Source organism: Erpetoichthys calabaricus, chromosome 9 (assembly GCF_900747795.2).
Source record: "Erpetoichthys calabaricus chromosome 9, fErpCal1.3, whole genome shotgun sequence".
NCBI classification, from domain to species: Eukaryota; Metazoa; Chordata; class Cladistia; order Polypteriformes; family Polypteridae; genus Erpetoichthys; species Erpetoichthys calabaricus.
This window is the reverse complement of record NC_041402.2, coordinates 158,949,586-158,977,537: the sequence shown is the minus strand read 5'-3', so window position 1 is coordinate 158,977,537 and position 27,952 is coordinate 158,949,586. Positions and strand designations below refer to the sequence as shown.

Sequence of the window (27,952 nt, the reverse complement as noted above, 5' to 3'; positions counted from 1 at the left end):
TGTAGGAGGGGATATAGTGCTATGATTCACGTCCAGCCGACCTCCAGACGGTTTTCCAGGAAAGCCCCAAGCCCAGTCCGGTTATTTTTGTGTCTCACCTTGTATGTATAGGTTGTATGTGACAAATAAACTTCATCCTGATTTGATTACACAGTTCTAGAATCACATCCTTCTGCTGCCCAGAAGAATTAAAACTGCTTGCTAATAACACCCGTTTAGTAATTATATCTCAGGAACTTAAGTCAGTGTGAGACTTTGTCCATGTTGCTACATTTTCATTTAATGTTGCTGTTTTTAAATGAAAATATTATCTGTTCACATTGGCATTTTCATATAGTGTGCAAAAGTATCTCTGGCCATACTGAAACAACCAAAAACATATATGACGTTGATGTTCACCTACACTGGGCACGCATGCATCAGCAAGAAAAAAAAGCTTTGAAGAGATGTCGGAGCCTCCAGCCATGAGATTTATTGAAAAACTGTAGTGACTGGCAAATTGTTTGTCTTTTGTTGCATGTATGCAGCATTCAAACTGTTCAAAATGCCATTTTGGTACATGCATATGGGTAAGCAACACAGAAGTGCCTTGGAAAACAACTTCTCTGTGTTTACTGTATTTGAATGTGATTTTCTTCTGTTAACTGTGACCAGTCAGTGAATGGGATGTTGTAATGAACAAGATTAAATCAGGAAAGGCTATGTGATAAGCAAAAAAAAAAAATCAAAGTGTGTTTTCAAAATTCTAAGTTTTTAGCCATCCTGATTGCAATACTGAGCTGGTATTTTCAAAAGTATACAGTTCTGGAGAGCATTTTCAAGTCTCCATTTTTAGGGTTTAAAATTGCTGGGGTAGTGTGGATGAAAGTGCAAAAATTGAGACTAATGTCTTCATTAAAAAAAATGTAATGTGGGTGTAGCCTGAAAGTGCTTTCCCACCGCAGGAACATTGTTTTCAAGAACCAAAGAGTTTCTGTACAATGTACATCCTGGGCCACTTATGGTCCCTGGCCCTGTTCCTGTGTTGTGTTCCCACCGCACAATAGGAACTGTAACCTTTATGCAAAATATGTGCCGTGCAAAGTTCAGCGTGATCGGGAGTTCACAGTGGACACTCCTCCCAAGTGTGATATATGGCATGGTGCACCAGTAAAGAAGCTATAAAGAGTGACGAGGTGCGAAGTGCTGCACCATAATCAAGAGTTCTTGAGGGACCCCACCTACCTTATTACTTTGAAACAATCCCAACTTCACAAGGGAGATTATTACTTTGATGTGGTGCGCCAGAAAGGCAGCTATGAAGAGTGATGTGGTGTGAAATGCAGCACTCCAGCTTCACCAATAACACTCCAAAGTCCAATCTACTAACAGATTCATAAGATTGCGCCATTTCTTGTGGTCAACCAATTAACTCAATTCATTGCCCAAGTTCCACCCACAATAGATCTTGGTTGAATGAAAAGTGTGTACCCTGGAGTAGGAACTAAAAAAAATACCAGGAACTACCTATGGCCTAACTTCCTGCTGTGGGAATTCTAAAAAAGTTCCAGAGTTTCTAAAAAGACCCTGGTTCCTGGAAAAAGTTCCTACGGTAGGAAAGTGCCTTGAGCCTCTGGATACAATATCACTTGGAACAAAAATATATATGGAATTGTTTTAGTCGTACAGCCCTTTGATTTTCTTCCTCCTATCACTCGGCAGATGATTCATTTTAGGGCCATTATACATTTATTACATGTTGTGAGATAACCTAATCAGGTAAAACAGAAAGTGATAGACCATGTAAATCTGAAAACCATATGCACAAATCTTTGTATTTTCTATATGACCACTATACTACACTGCCACATTTGAAGCTGCCCGGATATACAGTGTCATGTGCATGTCATCTGATATAGATGGCCTCATTCAAAAGGCTGATCCCACTACAATTTGTGCCCACATAAATAAAGGAGATCACAGTGGTGGGGATGGGCAACATATAAACAATCACTGCCTTTATTTTCAGTCTTTTATTCAGTCAGTTTACCAGCACTTGGTTGATTAATGTATAGAAAACAGTGCAGTACTATTGCCACCACTGTTTATCAAAGTGATAGTCTTCTGCCTCTGGCAAGTCAAGATATGCCTTCTAGTTATTCTTCTTCTAACCCAGCCAGCTTGACTGTAATGAGAAACAGGAAAACAAAACTCTTCAAGCTATTCCTCCTCTAGTACAGCGAATCTGATAAATGATAGGCTTGAGGAGTGGCTGGCATAGCACCATGTGAACAATGTCTGCAAATCGGAGCATATCTTGCCAAAAAAAAAAAAAAAAAAAGGATTCTGCACTATTGCACATTTTCCTCTGGTAACCCTGAGATGGATCGAATAGGTTTAAAAATGGATGGAAAATGTGTTCATCAAGGAGTTATATAAAAGACACCATGATTACATTTACACACATACCCTGTTTATTTATTAAAGACTAGCAGGAGTACCCGGCATTGCCTGGGAATAGAACAAACAGTTTTCTGATTCACATTTTATTGTAAGTTCGTCCACTTTGGATTGTGTCTGCTGTGGCGTTTGAGACACCCTTGAAATAGACTTTTCTCTGGCATCTGAAGTGGACCGTGGAATTGTAAGTCTTTTTTTCGGTGGCATGGGTATATTCGCGTAAAGCAGGAGAATTATAATGTGTTACATGGTATTACGTACGGAATACGCACCACAGTGAGATGAATTTACTTTATTTACACTACGTCGGAAAGCGAACAAATCATAGACATACAGTAATCCCTCGCTACTTTGCGGTTCACTTTTTGCGGATTCACGACTTCATGGGTTTTTAAATACAAGTGATTGCCCGCCTATCGCGGAAGTTATGTTCCAGACCCATCAGCAACAGGAGAAAATCCGCGATATAGAAAGACCATATAAATAAACATTTTATAGTCTAAGCCTTAAAATACCCATCCCACATGCTTTAAACACATGTAAACTTATAAAACACACTTTGTTAACACATATGATATGTGGATGTCGGGCTAAGGATATGAGTAACATCTCACTATTATAAAACATTTTAACTTTACGCAAGACAAGACAGTGAGACAGGAAAATAGGTGCTGTACAGGATTTTAAATTATTGACACGCAGAGCGACAAGCAGCACAAAGCCAGCACAAAGTCCACTTCTCCTTAGCATTCATTCAGCTCCCCACCCCCTTGACAATGCGAAGTGGCAGGAGCATACTGCGCCTCCGGGGAGGGGGGGTTTGAGCGAACGTGCGTTCAGCCCTCACACACCCCCACTCCTCCTCCTCCTTCCGAATGCGCAGAGCGACAAGCAGGCATTTTGGCAGAAGCAGCACAAAGTCCATTTCTGCTCAGCGTGAGTTCAGCTGCCCCCCTTAACAAAGAGAGTGGAGACACATCGACGTCTGATCGCTGTGTGCAGTGTTGGTCTGCGGTGTTTAAGAATGTAGAAAGTGTTTAAGAGCATAGGAAGTGTTTATAAGAGTGTGGGAAAGGTTAACAAGAGAGTGAGAAAGGTTTATAAGAGTGTGGGAAGGGTTTATGAATCCTTAAAATATGTATAAATAATAAAATAAATATAGGTCGCTACTTCGCGGATTTTCACCTATCGCGGGTGGCTCTGGAACGTAACCCCCGCGATAGGTGAGGGATGACTGTATATAGATAGACGCCACATTCACTGTGTTGCCCAGTCGACACGATACGTCAGCGCGTCCACCCTATTGCGAGTGGTAAAAGTGCCATTTAAACTAATACACGTAGATGTGGAAACTGGGTTTTCTGATGAAAAAACAGTAACATTTAAAACAGTATCGTTTACATACAACAGATTTTAGCGAATCGTTTAAATGTAATTATTTATATCCATTTATACACTAATAAAGGCAATTATTAAATAATACTAATAATTATTATTATTATTATTATTATTATTATTAAATAATTCCTCCCATATAAGTAACATTTCGTGGACTGCCTTCTTCCATCTCCGAAACATTTCTAGACTTCATCCTGTTCTTACCCAACACAGTACTGAAGTATTGATTAATGCCCATGTCACCTCACGTATAGATTACTGTAATGCTATTCAATCTGGCATCCCACGAAAACTTTCACATACACTAGCATCATTTTAGCGGCACCAAATCTGCATATCTTTGGAGGGAAACTGGAGCACACTGAGAAAAACCCAGCAGGAAAACGTGTAAACTCCAGGCAGGGAATATCAGTGATGTGACTCCCTGCTAGACAGCAGCACTAACGCTCCGCCACTGGGTCACCCCATGTGTGTAATTATTAACAGTATTCATTATTTAAACGAAATTATCGATTTATCTGTAAAATGTAATACATGTATACATACTTTAATGCTTTCCATCATGAAAGTGATATCAAGTATAAATCTAAGGATTCTAAATGTGCAGAGAGTTGGAATATCATACATTTAATGTGCTCAGTGTGGCAATCTATTGCTGGCGATTCGCTGCTGTCAGTGAGAATTTTAAAATGTATCTTGTCATTACAATCGGGAATATGCGACGCTTGAATATAAAAGCACCATGAATACATCTGCATTTTGTTTCACCACATCGAACCATTTATCAAATACCGAAGCGCGCACACCGATCTCATAGGATCTGCAAAGCGGCTTTCTGTCACATGTAGATAGTAAACAGAGACTCTGACGTCACATTCCAACTTTTAGCACACTGAGCCCCCCGACTTTTTGCTGGTACTGCAACTCGCGCACGCGTCGCATTAATTTCTGAGGACCTACTCAGAGGACACATCAAATGAACGCGTGGCGGCCATGATGCAGGCGCGTACGCGTTCTGAGCGTGAAGTATAAATGAGCCCTTAGCCAATCATGCAACACTGTGTCCCCATTTGCCACATTATGTTCTGACTACAGAGGCAGTGTCCCATTGCATGGTTCTAACTTGTATTGAGTCGAGGTATTGACGTGAACACCATACATACAGATACTATCAAATTATATATAAGGATAGTTGAGCAATACCCATTGTCCCATCTGAAAAAGTAATTGCCTACTTGAACTCGACCACTATTTATGACACCTTCTGCAGTGTTAACTTGAAGCCATCATTTACTGCCATTGTTGATCATTCTCTGATAGGACTGTGAAGTGGTTTTGGCCAGGGTTTCTTGCACAACTGTTTTAACTAAATGACATTTGTGAGTTTTTGGGCAAGACATGATCTATTCAGATCCTGCCAAAATATTACAAAGGAATTTAGGTCTGGATTTTCCTAAACCTTTTAAATGTTATTGTTGTAAACTATTCTGATTTAGACATGCTTGTGTGTTTCCAATCATTACCTTGCTGGATGACCCAGCTCTGTTACATCTTTAGCTCAGTGACAGGTGTGCTGACATTTTCCTGACGAGCTGCCTGACGCAGAGAATTTCTTAGGTTATTCGCACGTCATTCAGATATATACAGAGTAAAATATTTCCAAACCATATTGTGACAACCTCCACATTTTGAAAGCAATGGTTTCTGGCCTAATGGTGGAATAATAAACATTCTTCTTAACCTAGGGAAGAGAGACCTGCAGATCCTTAGATGTTGTTCCAGGGCCCTTTTTTGACATTTTGAAAGGTTTTACATTTTGTTCTTCAGAAGATTTATTTCAGGATTGCTGCTGTTGGCAAGACAGAAGGCGTACTGTTGTTCTAAACTTTTTTTGTTTTGGACAGTCAGTCAGATTAATTTTGGACAGTACTGTTCTAAATACTCACCAATCTACTCAAACAGATGACAATTGTTAACTATGTTGAGTCTGTGGTTTTAGTAGTATTCCTTTAAAGATTTGAGTCATTACCTTTTATATCAAGTAATAGCAGTAAACAGCAGTCTTTGGTGTCTCTTTTTCCTAGTCAGAATCTTCATTTTACAGTTCTCCTTCAGAAAATCAGTCAGCAGTTTAAAAATAAAAGAATCGGGAGTGTGCTCCCCACAACTTTCTTGTATACTGAGAGAGGAAAACCACTTCCAGTTGCTCAATATTTCTCAAATATCATATGTCTTGTTTCTCATCATAACTAACTGATAATATTGATACACAATCACTTATCTCTATTTATAATCAAACTTTATATTAAAATGATATTTTTGCACTTAGGGAGGTCGAAAACGGTGGTGGAATTTTTTTCATGATTGCATATGTGTTACCTAGATTACCTAGTTAGTCACCTAAAAACAAAGAAAAAGTGTTTGTATTATGTAATATTTGTTGCAATAAATTGCTATAGGTAAAACTGCATTTAATTAGCTACCTTTAATTATGATAATGATGGCAGAAATAAAAAAAATAATCATAAAATTAAATGTATTACCAGGAACACGATGGGGACGTAGCGCTTATTGTTCCCATTATATCTTTATATTTACATGGCATGTTCAATGTTTACACATTACTGTTAAACTGATGATGTATAAGTTAAAATAAAATTAATAATAGTTATTGAAAAGAATATGTGTTTATATTGAATGCAGTTTATAATATTGTGTACACATTTATATTTCCATGATACAAAAAATTTGGATGGTTTTTCAATAAAATACTACTTCCAGTTGAGTAATATTTCTCAAATTTCATATCTGTTTGCTTTTTATCATTATAAATATCTATGCAAAATTTGAATTATCGATCTGTAGTTATAACCATAGTTTACATGAAATTTTGCGAAAGTATTCAGTTAAAGTACTACTTCCAGTTGCCGGAAGTGGCCCAAAAGTTGATAGGATTCCTTATTTTTGATATAAAGCAGGTGTACAAAATCTCATTGACCTTGGTCAAAGTGTTTTTGAGTTACCATGTTTACACAGAGACAGACATAATTTCAAAAATAGTATTTTCGAACTCGGGAAGGTCTAAAACGTCAAGATTCATGAAAATCTCGAGGTCGAATTTTTTCACGATTCCTATACTTTCTCTATGTTATGTATACGTGAAAGTAAAAGCAAAGATTTCAATTCCATGACCATCTTTAGTTTTCAGGTAGTCCTGGGTGTTCATGGTGTGGAGCCTGCATGTTCTCCTTATGTTCATTTGGGTTTCTTCTGGGTGCTCAGGCTGCCCTTCCACAGTCCAAAGACATGCAGGTTAGGTGAATTAGTGTTGCTAAATTAACTCCTTTATGTCTGTTCGCCCTGCGATTGACTAGCACCCTCACCAGGAGTTGTTTCTGCCTTGTACTCAGTGACTTCTGGGATAGGCTCCAGCCGCCCTATGACCCTGCCCTGGATAAGCAGGTTTGGAAATTGAATGGATGAATAGTTTTTTAGCATTGCAAACAAGTATATCTCTCTTTCAAGCTGTCATCAACATTTTAAAGTATTATAACATGAAAAATGTTTTGCACAAAAACACTATTCAAAGTAAAGTTTATTAAAACCACAGTAGGCTTCCCCATAGACAGTACCTTCTCTTCTCCTTACAGCTGGAGCTGATCATCTGCTTTAAGTCTCTGGTGTTCCCCTCTGTCTTCTAGCATTTGCAGTGCCAATGCTAATAGTAAAAAACTAAAATATAGCAAGAACTTTAGAAGTAAGCAGTCATAAAATGAGAACAGGGCTGCTTTTCAATAACTGAACCTCACAGGGAACCCCTCATATTCAGTGGTAGATCATTGCAAAGCCAATGTATTATGCTGATTATATTGTAGAAGAGGAAAGTACATTTTGGTATATAAGTATGAATACTTTTGAAACTGTAAAAAGGAAATTCAGCCATTCACAGATTTATAAGTAAATTATTGGATGTTTAAATAAATATTGTCAACCGAATGTTCATAAAAGTACAAGTGTTGATTTTTTTTTTCTTTTAATTTTTCCTCTCTTCGTCACATTATAGGATGCAGTATCTGCGGCAACAGATGAAGAACGTTTAGTTAAAATTCATGACGTCATTCAACAGCTGCCTCCGCCTCATTACAGGTCAGTGGTCACGGTGTTTGAATGTCCTCTACTGCTTTCTAAAGCAAGTCTCGTACTGTTACAATTAAACTATAAGTCTGTCTGGGAAAAAAAATTGTTAATGTTGCTCATGTACAACTCTGCCCATGTGCCAACTCCTCACCCAAGAAGTTCAATGGTAATTTTTTGTATTTTATTGATATGAAATATAATTTCTCATCTGTTTTTGATGAACATCACATCTGTCCATTTCGTTTCAATATTAGTGTCCTTTTGGTTCTTTCGTGACTGGCTGGCCTATTTGATAACACACAAATGACTGAGCTATCTCAAAGTGCCAGCATTTGATCATGAATGAAGAACAATTTCAGACTTTTGCTCCAGTGTTTTTGTCCTCAAAATTTATAAACCACAATAAGTTTCTGGTCTGATACCCATAAAATACTATGAACTGCTGCTATGAAGGAAAGGCTAAGATTGACACAGGTAGATTGAGTGTCACTCCCCAGACCTGCTCTTTGGTATTAACATACTGCCCTTATTTACACATCTTCCACAGTCCTCCTCAAGCTGATTCAGCATTGCGAGGTGCTGCAGCGTATCCTGGCAGAACTGGGCATAAAGCAATAACCTGCCCTGGATGCGGCACCAATTCACTGCAGGATATGTTGCTGTTTTTTAGTTGAATCAATTTACCCTGCAGCATAACCTATTGTTAATAAATAATAGTAGGAAAATACAGAGAATAGATCTAGAATTTTGGTGTCTGTGGAGTGCACTCATTTTCCTCATGTTTGTGTGGATTTTTTTCTGAAAACTCTGGATGTGTCCTTGTGCATGCATTAGGGTTATTCATAATTTATACCTTTCGATTGTGTGAATGGGCAATGTGATGGACTGACCTGTTGTTTGGGTTGAGATCCTGCCTTGCATAAAATTAAAGCATTACTAATAATTATCTCTCTCTTTCATATGTATACTGTGTGTGTATGTACAGTATGTGTACATACAACCCATTTATTGACTTAGGTTGTAAAAAGAACAAAGGCACACTTGGGTGAAAAACAAAAGGCATGAATCTATTCAGCACAAGGAAAGGTCAAGAATTAATCCTTCCACCTCAGGAGTTGGTCCTCAAAGGAATTTCCCATTTCTGGTGACTTTGAGATCTTTATAGAGCCATCCCTGAAGGCGTGGGGCATCACGGCAGAAGTGGAAGCTGGGTCACTTGTTGTCTGGCTGGTGAACTTCTGTACCACAGATGGAAAATGAGAAGGAGTTAGTGGCAGCACCCCCTTTGTGCTCTGGATGGCACTACTTACCTGTTCAAAACCTCCTAGATGCTTGACAATATAAATACAGTTTATAAATATACTGTGTGTGTGTATATATTTATACAGTATATATATACATGTAATGTGTGTATATATATATGTATATATATATGTGTGTGTGTATATATGAGATAGACAGACAGCTGTATATAGTAGTTACAGCCTGTACCACATATATGTCTATATAGCATGCGGATTGTACACTTTTATAACATATAATAATTCCATCATCTATCCCCCTGCAAAATGTCTGGGTGCCTTTTTCTTGAGCCTTCAGCTAGAGCAGACTGGAAATAAAGCTTACACCTAAACCTAATCTTGCATCATGCTTGTCTTGTAGTGAAACATTTCCTTATCAATAAATAGAAAATAAAAAAGAACAGATTTTTGCTTTATATTTCATCACATTACCTTTGATTGCTAAGGTGTCACCAAATTTAATGGTGTGCATTTCAAGTATCTTGCTGAGATTCTTGCACCCCCTTCTGGTGTGTTCATGGAAACACATAGAAATATTTCTGTGTCTGCAAATGATTTTAACTAACAAGTACTTTTGAATTATGCTAAAAATGTAACTTTTAAACTAGCTTTGATCAAAAGCCTCAGAAACTCAAGCAGTTACTTTATAATTATCTGTTTTACAACTGCAGAAGATGGATAAACTTGATACAAGTGTGTATCTCTAAAGTCTTTTAACCATTTTCAGAAAGTTATAATTCTGTTGATCTCTCCTACAATTTCCCACACTCCCTTGTCAATACTATGCCCGATATTGTGGGTGGATTCCCATTTTAACAACAGGACTAAGGCAGCACCTGACCCTGACAAAAATGACACTCTATTGCAAGGGGTGTACGCATGCCCATTAACAGTACAAATTGCAGAACTTTAGTACCGCCAGTTAATCTGACTTCTTGTTTATGGATTGATTGAGAAAACCTACACAGATACTGGGGGATCAAGCAAACTGCTGTCACAAACTGGTGTTCAAAGCTCCAGAGTCCCAGTAAGTCCCAAAGCACTTCCAAAAATGCCCGCTAGAGGACAAGCCACATCAAATACCCCGGCTAGAAACAAATAGGCCTCATAGAATCTTTATAAAAATAAAAAGGTTTATTGCCATAGACTGCCTGGAAGCACAAAAAGATCAGTGGAGTACAAAAGAGAAAATGAAATTAACTCTTAAGACAAATAAAAGCCAAAGTAAAAAAGTCCCAATACCAATATTTAGAGGCAAAGTGAAAAAACAGAGGAAAAATGATCAAAATCCAAAAAATTAATTAAAGGCACAAGAGCTCAGCAACTCCAGAGCGCATTCACAATGAGCGGCCTGGAACTGTGGTAGACCCTCCGGATTTATAGAGTGAAGTGCGGTTCTTGGCAGCTGGCCACACCACTTGGGGGACAACCCACAAAACACATGGAACATAACACAGGAAGAGAAAATATGGCAGATAATTAAGAGGTAGCACTATTATAACTAAATGCTGCAAAAAAGAACAAAAAGGACATACAAGCAGAGTTTCAGCAATAGGCAGAAAGCATCCTGGATTAGAACTAAAGGTAAAAGCGGATGAAGCTAGCAGTACTTGGGTCTGTTGTATTTAAAAAAAATTGCATTTACTTTTAGGACACTGGAATTTCTCATGAGACACTTGGCTCACCTTGCTGCCTTTAGTTATGTCACAAATATGCACACCAAGAACCTGGCCATCGTTTGGGCACCCAATTTGCTCAGGTATGTTATTTCAGCACTAGGTGTTTATTTTTTACTATTAATATCAACTGTCTTGATGTTTTTAAGGGTATCAAATTGGAATGTTAAATTAGTGCTTAATACTGTATATAATACTACAGGAGAGATTATTGTTACCTAATAATTTGCAATTGGCATAGGTGTATGGTATGGGGGGGGGGGGGGGTCTTCAGCAGCCACATTTTGTTGTATATTCAGAAAATACAAATGAAATATCCTTCATGTTCTGACTCTTAAGTAAAATATCCCATATACAGATGTTTAGCTATTTAAGAAGGATAGTACACTTACAAATGTGTGTTGGTTTCCAGATCCAAGCAAATAGAGTCCGCATGCTTCAGTGGCACGGCAGCTTTTATGGAGGTACGAATACAGTCGGTGGTGGTGGAGTTCATTTTGAACCACGTCGATGTACTCTTCAGCCCAAAATTGAGTTCTCTTATTCGGGAAGGAGCAGGTATGTACCTTGAAGTCTTCATGGAAAAGTGCAGTTTTTCTTTCCACTTCATATTTATTGTAAGTTTATTTTGATATCAGTATATACAATACCACCATAACAAGGCGTCAAATACATTTGGTTGTTGGTCCAAAAACTAACAGTTGCAGGCTGTGAATGACCGGTTATCACATTAGGAGAGAATCTTTTATTGGTTTACTTTTGGCTGCTGCCTTTTTCAAGACTGCTTGTAAGATCAGTACCTATATTTTTTTAACTTGCATCTTATCATTAGTGTACTTCCTCTTTATTTCATTTTTTTTCATGTGATTTATTGTTTACTTTATTTTTTTCTTTCACATATTCGCATTTTTAAGTTTGTTGATGGTTCATATCTGCTGTATAAATTGTACGGTTCAATACTTGACACTTGAATGTGGAAAAAATTAGTTGCCATTTTATTTAGGCAAGATTATAATTAAAAAAAAATCATTGCCTGACCAAATTACAGTATGATAAAATTAATATGATTAATGCTACTCATAGCCTCTTACAAAAAAGCGCTCCTTTCAGAAGTGGTTAAGTCTGCTTCAAAACTGACATCGCCAGTCACACAAGTGACTAGAGTTGTATTTTGGTTGTCCTGACTGGATTCAACACTCCAGTCATTGCTTACCCGATGTAACTATAGTAGATGAATTAGAATTATACCTTTTAAGCAAAATGTGATGGTGAGCAAGTAACATAGCATAAGTTATCGGAAATATTCATTAAGCAATGGTGTTTTAATAGTTGTCACCCAAAACAGGACTATTAAAGAATGAGGGTTTATGGTAATCCTGAAGTTGTCTGATTAGGTTGTTGAAAAATGTAACCATTAAACAGAGCACAAATGTCATCTACACTGTAACAGTAAAGATGTAACAGTGTGGTAGACAAAATATGTTAAAAAATGTAACATGAAACTGAATTGCCGTATTGTGCAATCTGATCATTAAAAAAACCTTTCCACATAATATTGGGACCTCATCAGTTATTAATAAAACTCTTATAAGCTACGTGTTGCTATACATTCTAGCTGGTGCCACTTAGCTAAACCAATGGTTCCTTACAATTTTTTTTTTTTTGCTTTGTTGATCGTTTGTTCTGTTTAAAATGTTAATGAAGCATTATTTTATTTTTGTAAATTACATTGTTTTTTTTTATTCTGAGGCATGCTCTTCGACCATTGAAGAATCTTTATTTGGATAAGTGCCTATAGTTTTCTGAGCCCTGTTACATCCGCTAATTTACAAAATATAACAAATCATTAAGAAAGGGAAAGGTTCGCTTGGATTCAGGTGTATTTGTCGAGTAGTGCCTTGTAACTAACGGTTCACAGTGTCCTCTCAGACAACAGAGTCTAGCTGCAGACCTCCAGAGCTCAGCCCTGTTACACTAAGGTTAAGATTTGGCTCAAATAATATGTCTATTTAGTCAACTCTCCGGGTACTTGGAGCTCCAGGCTGGAGGCTCCAGGCTGCAAACATAGGAGAATCTTCATTCTGGGTCTCTGTGAAAGGGCTAATTTGGCCAATCCCTGTCACTTTATTAGTCCTTAGCTCCTCTGCTCCTCCATCCACTCAATAAGAAGGGAAAACAAAAGAACAGGCCACAATGTGGTACTGTAAACCACCATGGCGCAGAAATCTCTTATAGCTCCTGATGCAAATAAGACTTCTTGACGTCTTTCGTGTGAGGTGTGCGAGGTTAAAAATAAAACATACGGCAGTTTGGCACTGTGAGGAAACTTCTGTGAAATGTTTGGAGCCAATCGTCTGACTTTTATTTACATTGAAATGTGTGGTCAGCCAATCGTTGATAAAAGACATCATCAACCATCACCTCTGCCCTATTCATGACCCTGAAAATGTTAGTAGTTGTTTGTGGTCCTTGCAGGAATAATGTTTTTTCAGCCATAGCCTTTTCCTGCTCCATATGAGTGAAGGTATAATTGTGTCAGGTTTTTTAAAGAAAGAGAGCTTAAGTTTAAGAACTTGGGTAAAATGGAATAAGTTTTAAACTCACAGTCAATTTTTAAGTGCATATTGTACTCAAAAGCATATGCTGTATGTGCTTGTGCTTGGGTCAATTCTGACAAAAGTACAACGTTGGACTGTGTTTACGCAATAAGTTTGATCAAATGCCAGAAATGAGTTTTATAACATCTGTCTTAAAGGAATATGTCATTTTTTCCTTCATTTTTGCTTTGCATTGCATTGCATTGAATGTAAACACGTTTTAATTGCACACACATACATCCACCTCTGTGCTATGTCTGACATTCCAAAAGGTGGCACATCACAAACATTTATAGTAATAAAACGCATTGCATTTGTCATTTTAATAGTGCATCACAAAAATTAACACTACTTTTATGAATCCCATACAAAATGGCATATAACAGACACATGCATTTCATTTATCATTCAAACATTTGTAGTAATGCATTTTATAATAACAAATGTTTGTAATGTGCCATCTGTTGGAATGACAAATGCAGTGCATTTTGTTTGCTGCATGCATTACAAAATATATTCCAATAACTGGTGCACTGAAAAATGTTAATGCTGAGCTCTGCATTGATTACATAGACTTCAGTCCATCTTAGATGGGTACCACAGCTAGTTTAAAACTAAAGGGTTAGGTTTAGGGTTAGGGTCAGGGTGACTAAAGGGTCAGGAAGGGGAGTTGGCCACTATAGTGATATGGTCATTGGTTTGTGATAATTCTGTGTTACTCTCTGATTCCAGGACATGGCTCTCTTTCAAGGCCAAAGTCTCTCCTGGTGTCTTCTCCTTCCACCAAGCTGCTAACACTGGAGGAAGCCCAAGCTCGGACACAAGCTCAAATCAACTCTCCTATCACAGCAGACAGCAAGTATATTGAGGTTGGAGAGGGACCTGCTGCTCTGCAGGGCAAGTTTCACACAGTTATCGAGTTTCCCACCGAGAGGTAGGTCTGCTTTGCATATAAACACTGGTGTGGGCTATTTGATATTTCTCCTGTTTCTGAAATCTAGAACCATAAATAAAGCATTGTCACTAGCTTCAGTCAATTATATAAAGACTAAATGCTATTTTCATATTTATTCTTAACAATTTGCAGGAAGAGACCACCTGGCAAAGTAAAAAAGTCCCCCGTGGGCAGCTGGCGGTCTTTCTTTAATCTGGGAAAGTCTTCTTCCATGGCTAAGCGGAAGTTGCATCGCAATCCCAGTGAGCCAAATGAGATGAAAGCCATGGCACTTGCAGGTAAGCCCACAACATATTGTGTACTTGATATTAATTTACAGTACTTTTATACATGTTTATACAATGCTGTATACCAACACTGCATTGAAGGAAGAAAACAACCCTGGATATGGCATCAGTTCATCACAGGATATTGACACACACACATTGGGACAAAGTAGGATCTTTAATCAGTCTAACACACACACACACCTCTCTGGATAATACCGGAGTACACAGAGGAAACCCCATGTAGACCGTGTGAGAATGTGCAAAGTGTACATAGTTACTGACAGTGTGTGGGATTTACACCCTCAACATTGGATCCATGGGGTTGTAGCATTCCTGCCTAGCCAGCTATGTTTTTATAGGTTATGTCATTGTATTGTTTCTTGAATGTCAGGACTGTACCGGTGGCAGTTTTACATGAAGGAACTTGAGATGCAAATTGGCAGCATTCCAAATACGAAAGGAGAAAAGCTTGGCCTCAGTGTCTGAGTCTCAAAGAATAAGCAGAGCTCAGCTCTGGATGAAACAATTAAGTTCTAACATCAGCTGAGATACTGTTGTCAAAATTCCAAGCCACTAGAAACAAATGCTGGCCCAGCAGAGTGTGAATGATGTACTAGAGAACGATTCAGGGTTGGTTCTCACCTTCACTCAGTGCTACCAGGGTAGTCCCAACCATTCAGGGTTGGTTTGCACCTTCACTCAGTTATACCAGGAGAGTCACTGCCTCATTTCAACATTATAGTGGAGGAGAGGATTTGAAAATGGATGAATGGATAATAAATATTAAGGGACATTAAAGCATTCAACTTGAGATCATGGATTTTCCATTGCTGTTTATACAGGTCCTCAGCTTCCTCTTAAATAAATGACTTTAAAAAGTATGGACCAGCTATTAGCAGAGTAAAACCGAAAGGTGTAGTCATTAAGTAAGTTTGGAGAGGTGGATGATGCTTATATTGTAAATGATGAAATTAAGTCAGTTCACATCATAGATCATCCCAGCATTAAATATATATTACATTTGATCAATTTTAATGATTCCTCCCATAGACAAGAGATGATTAGAGTAGGCTGATGAAGGATGTTAAACTTGCGTTGCATGAATGAGTAGGCTAAATTAGGGATTAGTGCCAACTTTAGGGTTGTTTTTATCATGCATCTGATATTGCCAGGATCGAGTGCAACCCTGTCCCTGTGACTAATATTGGAAAGAGTAAGTTCTTAAAATCAATGGATAAATAATTTTAATATGCACGTGTTGGACAGTTGAAGTTCTAATACTGGAGGAGCAATATTGGTTTCATCCTGGCCGTGGAAGAGCAGACCAGACCAACTGTTTGTCCTTGCATAAACATTTAAAGGATAATGTTAATTTGCCCATCCCTTCTACTTGTGCTTTTTTTTGGTTTTGGAAAAAAGTTAAAGGACTCTGATGTTGCTGCTGCAAGCCATTAAATTGTTGCATTTGGGGGTTTGACAGTTGTGTTTGTGTACTTAGCGTTAAGTCTAGTCCATTTAGAGTCTGCGTCGAATACCATGAACTGTGCATCCTGTACCCTCTCCTGTTCTTGATTTTCAAGGAAAGGCTATCAAGGTGCAGTCAACGACTGGTAAATATCCAGTTTGGGATCCCGCCAGGTCAGTTAGCAGCTTCAGGTTCCTGGATATCCAGAACACCAACTGTAAAGACTGTCTTTCCTGAGGAGGCTAAAGAGCTCTGGGGTGGGAACCAAAGCACTAGTGAACTTCTACGGGTACGCAATTGAAAGTATCCTGACCTGGATGCATCATGGTGTGGTTTGGTAACTTGACATGCCAGGATTTAAAAGATTGTCCATACAGCTTCTAAAATCATTGTGGCTGACCTTCAACAGCTTCTTTCCATCTACTCAACCAGATGTCTGAAGAGAGCTGAATCCGTCTTCTCTGATGAGAGCTACCCAGCTGTTCCTCTGTTTTAACTTCTGCCTTCTGGAAAACGCTACAAGAGTCTCACCACTCGCTCCATCCACTAAATGGGAAAGCTTCTTTCTTCAGGCCATGTGGTCACTATACTCTGAAACACCTGATCCTTCCTGTATTTAATGTGTACTGTGCTGGTTTATGAGTAATGGTACTATACATTACATTTTTTTAATTACTCTTATTTATTTTCTGCTACTCTTATTTATTTACTGTATTTTTTATATATCATCATCACCACAACTGTGGCACAAGAATTTCACTGTTGTACTTTATAGCTTTATAGTGTATGTAACAATAAAGATCTCTAATCTCTAAAAGCTGAATGTGAGCTGTTAGCAAATATTGTCCTCTTGGCTTCATCAGACTGTGATGTCTGACACAAACTGAAATGGCTTACAGCTGAATGTGATGTGGTAGGGATGAGAACTCTTTCGAGATCTGATTTAATGATCTTCTTCCAGAAATAAGTAGCTTAGCTCCTTAGGTGAGGGATGAACAGCTGCCCCAAGCTGAGGAGTTCAAGTACTTTGGGGTCTTGTTCATGAGTGAGGGAAGAAGTAATTGTGATTTGTCCAATCAATTGGTGCAACTGCAACAATTTTGTAGACACGTAGGACAGTGGTGGTGAAAAAATTAAGTCCTTGGACAGAGATATTAATTTACTAGTCACTCGGCATCCCCTGCTTCACTTACGCCCACAGCCTCTGGGTAGTGACATAAAGAATGAAATTGTGAGTACAAGTGGCCAAAAATGTACTCTTTGAGGTAGCTTTGGGCATGTAATTAGAATAACTCTGTACATGCCCATGAGGTGTATCAGATGCTGCCCACTGGAAGAATGGGAGAAAACCATACCTGGACACACAAAATGGATTATATCTTTTACATGGCAAGGAAATTCCCAAGGAGTAAGTGGGTGAGGATAGGAAGGCATAGCCAACCCAGTTTAGCATGTCGTACCACAACCCTTACCTGCACAATCAGACTGAAAGGGAAGTGAACAAGTATTGACACTGGTTACGTTCTCCAAGAACAGGGGTCTAAATAAAAATTGATGGTTTCTATGACAGCTATAGATATAAAATAGGTTTCTCATTTTACGCATATATGTTAGATTTTGTGTTCTTTACAGTGGGTGAAGTAGGTGTTCATATTTCTGTTGGCTTGGTTCCCTTCAGGTGGGAGAGGAGAAACGGGCACCCTTCGTTCTGCCAAAAGCGAGGAGTCACTAACCTCTCTGCACAATGTGGATGGCAAGTCTTTTTTGATATCTTATCTGATATATGATTTTGTTTTATTCAAACCTGCATATAGGATTATAAATGTCTTTATTTAATGTCCCACAGGTGAATCAAAGGTGTATCGTCCACGCAGGCCCCGCTCTAGCAGTGATGCTCTATCTGCTTCTTTCAATGGAGACCTACTAGATGGCCGACATCACTGCAATTCTTATGATAATGTTCCACTTAATGACGATGGTGATGAAGCTGCCATTAGAGTTCCTGCTCTTATTTCATCTCCACGGTCTGCAGAAGAAATGGACTTGAGCCCACCCGATATTGGCATGGCTTTACTTGATTTTGACCCTATGTCCTTCCAGTGTAGTCCTCCTCAGCCAGAACCCGAGCTGCCTTCACCTGTGACAGCAGAACCAGTTGATACACAGAAAAGCCCTGGCAGTGCTAGTAGCTCTGAACCTGTCTCCCCATCCCCAGAAAAATTCACCAGCCCCTTCTTCTCACCTGATCTGAGCCCAGCCATTGAGGACAGAGCCAATGCCAAACACGCCACTTTTGCGGAGAAAGTAGTTCAAGCCCTTTCTCCCAAAATAGGTCGAAAATCGGCCAAGTCCCCACCCTTGACTATCTCTGATCCTGTGGCCATTTCTGTTCCAACCCGAGTGTCAGAGATTATCGGCGGACTTTCCACTTCTCCACCTGCCCAGAGCAAGCCGATCTTAGTTAATAGTGGGGCCAGTGGTCGTTCTCCTCCTCAGATGATCTCCATGCTCCTGAAGACTGCAGAATTAGAACTGAGCGAGAGCTGCCAACATGAGATTTACAGTAAAATTTCAACCACTCAGGGTTTGGAGAACATAGGCCCAAGTGGCGAAGGGGCTGACTTCAGTAGTTGTGGTGCAGTCATGGTGCCCTCAGCAACCCAGAGTGCTCAAGGTTAGTTAAAATAATGGTGCATTGTGAGATGAAACCGTATTAACCTTTATCCTCAAGTCAAGAGTGAATATTCTTAAAACTGTACAACAGCCCATTTCTGGCTTCATCTACTGTAGAATACTGTGTGAGGCTTTGGTCACCATATCACAAAAAGACATAATAACCCTAAAACTAATTCCAGAGAAGAGCTGCTATAGTTTTTCTTAGTGCAGCATATGAGCCACAAGGAAAGTATGAAGGGGTTAAAGAACATGAAGATTAAATGGTGTCATGAGAGAAGTATTGAAAATTATCAATGGGATTAGTATAGTAGATTCCAACTTAAAAACGAGTTCTTCAAAAGTACAGATGGAATTTTGTATAAGGGTAAATTTTGCACAAACGTGCAAATTATTTTTTAGAAAACCACAGATTAATACTAAATAAGAATAACAAGCAACATAGAAGGTAACAGTACTTTGGGAACTTTGAAAAAGAAACTTCATTTAAAGAGTTAGGTGAATAGAGAAAGATGAGCTATGTTGGGCTGAATTGCCCTTTCTTTAAAAAAAGGTGTATTTTGTTTTTATTACTGTTATTTCCTGATATTGACTTTATTCCCCTTTTGCAGAACGACTTTCAAATGAATACAGTGTATTAAGAAGCTCTGTTCTACAGGACTGATTAGGCAGCCCCATTACCTCTTTATCCCTGTAGCATCATCCAACTAATTACTTTCTTATACTGTATATTATAGGATCTTCAGTGTTTGTCATCCTTATTTGTGGTTTTGGGAAAATGGCCTTGTGTAATGTTCTCCTCTTGCTTTATTTCTCTTACTGTCAGTCTGCTTGTTGGACTCTACCCTAACTCTCACCTCCACTTGTTTTGTCCTTCCCTCAGGGGTCACAGCTCTGGATTCTCCACAAGTTCCAGTCCCTGTCAGTTCTGTGTCCATATTGCCTCCCCCGCCTCCACCGAAGAATGCTGCCCGCATGCTTGCCCTGGCCCTGGCTGAATCTGCCCAGCAGGCTGCCATCCAATCCCAGAGAAAACTGCCAGAGCTTCCTTCAGCACCGGCCACACCTCCAAGGCACTTTGAACAGCCAGAAGCACACAGCAGACCACAACTACCGAAGGTCCAGGGTCCTCCTCCTGACCCTGGGAGTCGATTAATAATGGCAGGCTCGCCTCCAGGTCTGTTCACTGCCTCTTCTGCTGGTACAGCCACCCTAGCCAGTGTGAGCCAAAGCATGTCAATGAGTCACATTGTCAGTACGATGCAAGCAGCTACATTGGTTAGCAGTCATGCAGTATATAGTACTGTTTTAACCCCAGGTCAAAGGGACACAGTGTCTAGTTCCACACCTTCTGGTCAGTATGCTGTGGCCACAAGTCCTCCACCAAGTACTCAGCAAGTCCCAACGTCCAGTTCCACTGCCCCTTGTCAACATGTTATTGCAGCCAGTCCCCCTGGCCAGGGTCAACATGTCATGGTCTCAAGCCCACCAGCTCCTCGCCCTGGAGGAACAGCACATATGAGTCCTGACAGACAGCAGCCTGCAATGGGCCAAGTGCCACCTGTCCATCCACCCAAGGATCTTCCTTCTGTCATGCAGCAGGTAAGGGTACAAGTCTTCTATTTACAACTGCTTCAGTTTACAAGTTACATTACAAAAGAGGCATATGTGACGCTTTGTCTTAATGAACGACACTGGTTTAACACTAGAATTACCAGAGTCAATGAAAAAACTTGTAGATCCGGCCCACCTTAAAACCATTCACACCTCTCCGCCAGCGTCCTTTGTCCTCTAAATGTGTCGATAAAAACAAGCTGCAAGCTGCCGGCTATTCCATCCCCCCACCGACTTAGAACGTGCACGAGCATCTCCCAGCTCATGCCTTGATTGATTATCTGGGAGTAGAGTTTTAGAGTGGAAATAATAGATCGTTATTTGGAACACACGCATTTCATGTGTGTTCCGTTTCTACAGTATTCTGTGTAAACACATTGTTAAAACAGAAACTTTTTCATATTTTAGTAATAAATGTTACAAAATGTAGGCATAAACTATAGAATGTGTGAAGCAGCATGAAGTCCAAACATCAAATAAACACTTTCACAAAAGGTTCAAGAATAATACAACTGCTTCTGTGGCTTAGCGGTAAGATTTGCTGTCTCAGAGTGCAGCAGACTTACCGTCCATCAGAGTTCGATTCCCCGTTGAGGAGAAAGTGTTCCTTTTTTTTTTTTTTTTCTTTTTAACCTCAAACGGACATAAAATTTATAAATTGGTATGCACTGTCAGTTAATGAGATTGTTATATTTTCATGTGGGATGCTCCTTTTAACATATTTTTTAACAATTGAGACTGCAATTAACATGAACAAGTGTCCTTATAACTGTTATTTTTAAGATCCATAACACACAGACAGACAGAGCACTGCGTAATAGAGAGACAGACAGGCAGAAAAGTCACTAGATATATAAATAAACAGGGAAGGCACATGTACTGAAGAAAAAAAAAAAGATCAACATGTGCGTTGATCCTGCTGCACTGAATAAGCTCACACGCTCTAACATGCAGCTTACTACTGAAAACAGCAAATATAGGAGTGAGTGGGGATCGAACCAGGGTCTCTTGATCACACTTGGTTTGCGTCTGTACTTGCGCTGTTTCTTAGAGTCAGATCAGGGGGGAGAGGTGGGGATGTTAGAGCGCGTGAGCTTATTCAGTGCTGCAGGATCAACTCACATGTTGATCTTTTTTCTTTCAGTAATAGTGCCAGCTTAAATCCACACCCGATCTGACGCTGTTCGTTTTCAAATAATATTGCATTAGTGCGATGATGTTTTCACATATATTGTCTCTTTCTTTCAGGTGTGTAATAGGAACTACAGCATAGAGAGAAGCGTGTACATTGTAACAGGTACACACGTCGTAAATGTAGGAAAGATGATCCTTGCGTGTGTGTGAACAGTTAACATTTGAATCTGATGATTACATATAGCGCTGAAGTTACTGCTCTGTACTATTCTATCCTCTGCATGTCCTGGAGTACAAAAGAAACAGCATACAGCAACATGTGGGGACTGGCAAGATCGGGGGAAAAAAACACGCAGTCACTGATTACAAACCGCAAGATGTTATGCGAATGAATATGAATAATATGAATAATGTTGCATCCGTGCCACAAAGTTTTCCGAAATGTACTATACAGGTCATAAAACGAATAATTCCAAATATCATATATACCTACGTCTGTGTTTTTTTTTTGTTTTTTTTTTTGACATCATACACCATAAGGTGCACACTAATTCAGCGTGAGCAGGAACACTCAATAAAACTGAATAAAAAAAATCAAGTGACGGTGAGATACAAAGAAGGCAGATTCACCAGCATTTGTGCGTCAGCTTTTATCCCTCCAGATGGGAGAATGTCCAGTTCCATTGTCTCAAAACTCCACTCACATCTCCAGTTATTCCGTTTCAAATGAAAAATAACAGCGTCAGATCCCTGGGTTGGGGGTGGCAGTATGTATCGTGATCGTGATTTAGAGAGAGTAAAAGTAAAAAAAACGGTAACTTTTACAAGTTCTATAAATGTACACCGTGTGTTACAGACACAAACCAAATGTATGTGTGTACTGTATAATATTAACAAAAGGAGCAGCTCACTACTGAAAACGGCAAATATAGGAGTGAGTGGGGATCGAACCGGGGACTCTTGATTACAAGTCAGCAAATCTTACCGTGATGCCAATGAAGCTGTTGCCTACTCCTTGAATCTTTTGTAAAAGTGTTTACTTGATATTTGGACTTCATGCTTCATACATTATATAGTTTATGCCTACATTTTGTCATTTACTACTAAAATATAAAAAACGTTTGTTTTAAAAATGTGTTTACACAGATTACTGTAGAAACGGAACACACATGAAATGCGTGTGTTCCAAATAGCGATATATTATTTCCACTCTAAAACTCCAGCACTTCAGTCACTCCCAGATAATCAAACAAGGCATGAGCTGGGAAAACTTAGTGAACGTTCTGCGGCGGTGGGGGATGGAATAGCTGGCTGCTTGCTGCTTGTCTTATTTGGCACATTTAGAATACAAAAGACACTGGCGGAGAGGTGAGAACGGTTTTAAGGTGGGCCGGATCTACGAGTTTTTTCATAGACTCTGGTAATTCTAGTGTTAAGGAAATCACACACAGCATACATCAGTTACGGCCATTTGTGTAGTATGATCTCATCGGCATCTTAAGCGGATGTCACATTATGCGACTTGTGGGATATGTCAGATCTGTTTACTGCAGTTGCTGATCTTATCGCCAGACCATGTCCGCTGGGCATGTCCACTTAAACAACTGAGTGCCGACCTTCCAGCACATGCTTGCCCCTTTTTGTGAATGACGAACAGGTTAACTGGTACGACAAGTTCAGCCACAATCTGAGTCTTTTTTACTTTTTTACATTTTTCCATTCTGTCGTGGTATGTCAAACACAAGACATCAGACAGATGTGTTTCTCTTATGTTTATGAGGTCCAAAACCACTGCTTTTTTATATTCCTCGTCGCTGCTTAATATGCATTTTACTTTCGGATGAGCATTCATTGGTTATCAACTCTCATGCACACAAAGCCCACCCCTGCAACTAAAGACAAAATCAAACCTGTCAAAGCAAGTCACAGAAAGTCACAGATTAGTTGGAGTAAGTGGCTGGACATGTCACGTTAGGTGACTGCATTCACAAGAGTGCACCGACTCCCTCCACGTCAATAATTTTGAATATTGAAAATCACTAGAAAAGTTACATAATGTGAGTAGGCTTTAGCCATAGTGTTCCTAACAGTCCTTCAGAATTGCTGCAGCTAGCTAGGAAAAAAATAAACCTGGTTTAATGTTCTTGTAGCGGGTCACAAGTCATAGTTGTCCCTTGGTCTTTGAGATTTAACTGTCAATGAATCTAGAAATATGATGCAATGCCTGCAAACTGTGAAGAACAATGGTGGCTACAAAGAGAAAGGAAACAAACGAATATGGTTTGCTCCAAGGTTCTTATTTTTATTACATCATGAAGAAGATCATAGATTACAGTGAAGGAGGCAGCTCCAGGCTTATGATGTTCATTTGTGTGGTGCTCTTCATCTTATTAATGTGTGCTCCATGTTCACAGTATTGCCAGATTGAGGCGACTCTGCAGTATGTTTGTGGTGCAATACACGATTTGGAATCGTACTGAAATCTACTAGTCCTTGGTGCACTTACTACATGTTGACTCAGGGGAGACCACCAGCAGGTATAAGGCTGAACTGTCCCTTGTAGAGCACATTAACTCACAATATCTTTAGGGGGAACACCAGGAGAAATGCCAGGGTGAGAACAGGCAAACTCCACTTGGACAGCAACTGGGGTGTTAATTGAACCCTGGAAATGTGAAAGAGAATAAAATAAAACTTGTGCTGCTTCACTACCCCTGTTCTATAGTTAAAACATTTTCAATTTTGGTTGAGTAAAATGTTTGGTTTTATGGTAGAGTATAAGCATTGAGGGAATGTCTGTTTTTGATGTAGGTTACCGAAAATAGTGTGTGGACAGCTGAAAATGAATTGACGTCTCCTCATCAGACTTCAGAGATCCATTCTTCAAGCCTGCTAATTCCTTTACAAACTTATACAAGGTTGCAGTTAATCCAGAAAGCATTAGGTGTAAGTAGGAACAAACTCATAATGGATCACTGGTCCAGTGCAAACACCCAAGGGGTGCTTGTTTTGATTTTTTTATTTGTTATAACTTGTATGATATTTGGAATTACAAAGGACTGCGAGTCCTCGGGCAAAGTCCACACGAACAGACTCCAAAGAGACAGTGGTCATGCTTGTGTGTGTGCAACCACCCAGATTAGCCCTTGAAGCTAAAATGAAGTATAAATAGGAAAATGTTTCATTTTTCTATGCAGCATGGGAGATTTTTATCATACTTTCAGTCATTTTCTCGCTTGCTTAATCCAGACCAGGGTCGTGGTGGGGGAGCTCAGGGTTAGGGTTGGAGATTGAAGCATATCCCAGCCAGCATGAGGTAGGAACAAACCCTGGACAGCATGCCAGTCCATCGCAGGGCAAACACACATACACTGAACACGTTAGGGCAAATTTAACATCGCCAATTCACCTAACATGCATATCTTTAGACAGTGGGATTAAACCTGGTAATCTGGAGGAAACCCATGCAGACACGGGGAGAACATGCCAGTTAAACACAGGGAAAAGCCAGGATGTGAACCCTGGTCTTTTTATAGCACTGCCACCGTGCCACATTTATTACACTGTATATTTCCAAATAGTCAAATTTTAGGTTAATTTTCAACTGTAAATTTGTCTGCTTTGTGTAAATGTGAGTGTGTGCCATGCTGTGGACCCGTGCCCCCATCAAAGCTTAGGTCCTTCAATATATCCAATGTTGCTGGAGTACAACCTCAAAATAGAAAAAGTGAGATCAGACATTACATGGTTAGACAAACCTGTTTTTTCTCAAAATCTCTTGGTTCTGTTACTACAGGTGTGGCATGGAGGAGCACCAACACAGCCTTTGGTGAAGCCTGTGGAGCAACCAGGAGTCCCATCATCACTCCATCAAGCCAGCAGCTCTGCCCGACCGGCTGCCCCAAGCCACCCAGCAGAGAAGCCAAGAGAGACCATTAAGGCTCCTTCCCATCACCCAAGAGCAGAGTCTGTCCCTGTGTTTCAGCCCTATGGCCCAACTCCCCCCACACCTCCTATACGCACCATGGAAAGCAAACTGGCAGCAGCTGCACTGTCAGGCACTGAAGCAGCCAATGCCTCCAGTTTCCACTCTCTGCTCGCAGGTGCCTCCTTGCCAACATCCATTGAGGAAACATTACCTCCACCACCTCCTCCTCCAAAAACATCAGGCCAGCAAGCTTACCTCCATCACCTGAAATCAGACACTGTGCCCGAGTCTGGAGGAGAAACTTACTACCATCCACGTGCCATGCCTGCGGGACAGACGTCAGTGCCCTTTCACTATCGGCCGGAGAGCGTGCCACCACACTTGTCTTACACTTCCAAACCAGAGCCCCAGCCCATTTACAGCGCTCGCTTTGATAACCGCTACAGCACCCTGGGACCAAAATCGACGCACCACTCGTCCAAGTCTCGCGGGTTGCTTAGGACTGAGTACTCTTCAATGGGACCTTCTGGACTTCATAGTCAAGGCTATTCTGCAGCAGACACTGCTGCCATGTATCCCACTCTCCGTAGGGTTCACTCTCTCCATGTGCCATCGACTGCATTCCGCTCTGTGCCAATCACTCGAACAGAGGTCCCCCCAGATGATGAACTTTTCTATTACCAGAGACCTCTCTACCAGTATAAACCATACCAGCCACCCTCCCAGTCCGATTACCACGTGACTCAACTGCAGCCCTACTTTGAGAATGGGCGAGTACACTACCGTTATAGCCCATTCTCGGGGACCAATCCCCTGGATGCCCCATACTATGATGTGGACCCTTATGGGACCATCCGACTCCGGCACGTTCATTCATTTTCAGGCCGTGAACAACCACACCTCAGTAGAGCCATCAGCAAAGGCAGTGCATATCAGTACCTCTCGAGACAAGGGTTGCTGCCAGGCAAGGAGCACAGCTTTGTCAGCAGGGACATGCCACCTTCCCCAGACGTAAAAGGAACAACTGTTTACCTGCCATGGGATCCCGATGATTCAGAGAAACTCCGAATGCAATCGATTCGTCGTGAAAACCGAACACGTCAGAAGACCAAAGGCCCTGTGATGTCTCAATACGACAACGTCGGACCACTGCTGCAAGGGGACCTAAGCAGTGTGGAGGTTGTCCATCTTCGTAGCAAGTCAGATCCCGGTAAAACTATCCTTATGACTTCGGAGGGGAAAGACCTTCGATTTGGACCCTCTGTGCCGGCTGTACCCCCAAGGCATCTTCCATCTGACAGTGATGTTTTCACATACATCGATCCATTGGAGCGACAGTACCAAGGAAATGGATTGACTGACAAGACAGGTTTGCCTCTGAAGCCAAGTGGGTCCAGGAACCCAGCCCACCCAATGCAGGGGCAACCTCTCGCACGGTTTCATATGCAACAACAAGACCCCAAGAATGGACCGGGAGAGTATGAACAGCCGCATACCATAAACAGCCGGCAGATGGTGAGGATCAAAACTACTAGTAGCTACCCCGAGGAGGATCTTCACGTGGCCACTGGCAAGTCAGCACCCCCTCCTAAACCAGAACGCTCCCATAGCATTCGGGGATCTACCCAGCAGCACTACCACCACGCTTCCAACCTCCCACCTCATCTGTCGGAAACACTAGACAGGGACCCGGGTTCACAATACCCATACCCTCACGGCAAGCGGCACAGCACAATGACAGTCTTATCTCAGTATGACAACTTGGATGACTATCACCCTGTTGTACCTCAGGCACCATCATCGATGCCCACCCGTGGAGGCAGCGGAGTCTCGAGCTTCACCAACCCCCTGAACAATCGAAACTATTCCACCGCCTTAGGGCAGGGGGCCTTCCTACAGAATGAGCTGTCCATGCAGAGGCCTGAAGCTGAAATACACGTGGAATGAAAGACTTTATAGAAATTTTACAAATTAGAAAAAAGGCAGCCTCTGCAGGACAGTGGACTGGTACCCTTTTTTGTTTTGTATTTTTTAACAAAATGTATAAAATTGCAGCAAGTTTTTACTGGACTGAATGTATACTAGTTATCTTGTCATCTTTATTCCCACAAGGCTGCGGTTTATTCAAATGGTGAGTGTTTCTGTTTGAGAAGTAAGGTTAAAAGGAAGAGAAACTACTGGTCTAGGTTGGGTTAGGGCCTTTCTGTTTGGTTCAAAGTGGGAAGGGAGGGCTGTGTTCCTAAAAAACAAAAAATGCACATCCTGTCTTGCTGCCAGAAATGTTGCGTGCGTCTGTGTGTGTGTGATTGTGAGCCTGTGTGTATGATATCGTAGCGTCCTATTGTGTGACAGACACATTTTAAGTA

At 40.4% G+C, this 27,952-nt stretch overlaps 1 protein-coding gene across 1 annotated transcript in view; it reads left to right on the top strand.

Annotated features, from left to right (window-relative positions):
• Positions 1–27,952, top strand: part of arhgap32b (Rho GTPase activating protein 32b) — a 599,869-nt gene that overhangs the window by 570,022 nt on the left and 1,895 nt on the right. The window contains exons 16-24 of the mRNA XM_051932371.1: positions 7,901–7,983; positions 10,927–11,034; positions 11,364–11,509; positions 14,281–14,482; positions 14,636–14,781; positions 17,916–17,990; positions 18,084–18,911; positions 19,794–20,512; positions 25,455–27,916. Coding sequence (XP_051788331.1) covers positions 7,901–7,983; positions 10,927–11,034; positions 11,364–11,509; positions 14,281–14,482; positions 14,636–14,781; positions 17,916–17,990; positions 18,084–18,911; positions 19,794–20,512; positions 25,455–27,533 — 4,386 coding nt within the window. The 3' untranslated portion in view covers positions 27,534–27,916. The remainder of the gene's footprint in view (positions 1–7,900; positions 7,984–10,926; positions 11,035–11,363; positions 11,510–14,280; positions 14,483–14,635; positions 14,782–17,915; positions 17,991–18,083; positions 18,912–19,793; positions 20,513–25,454; positions 27,917–27,952) is intronic.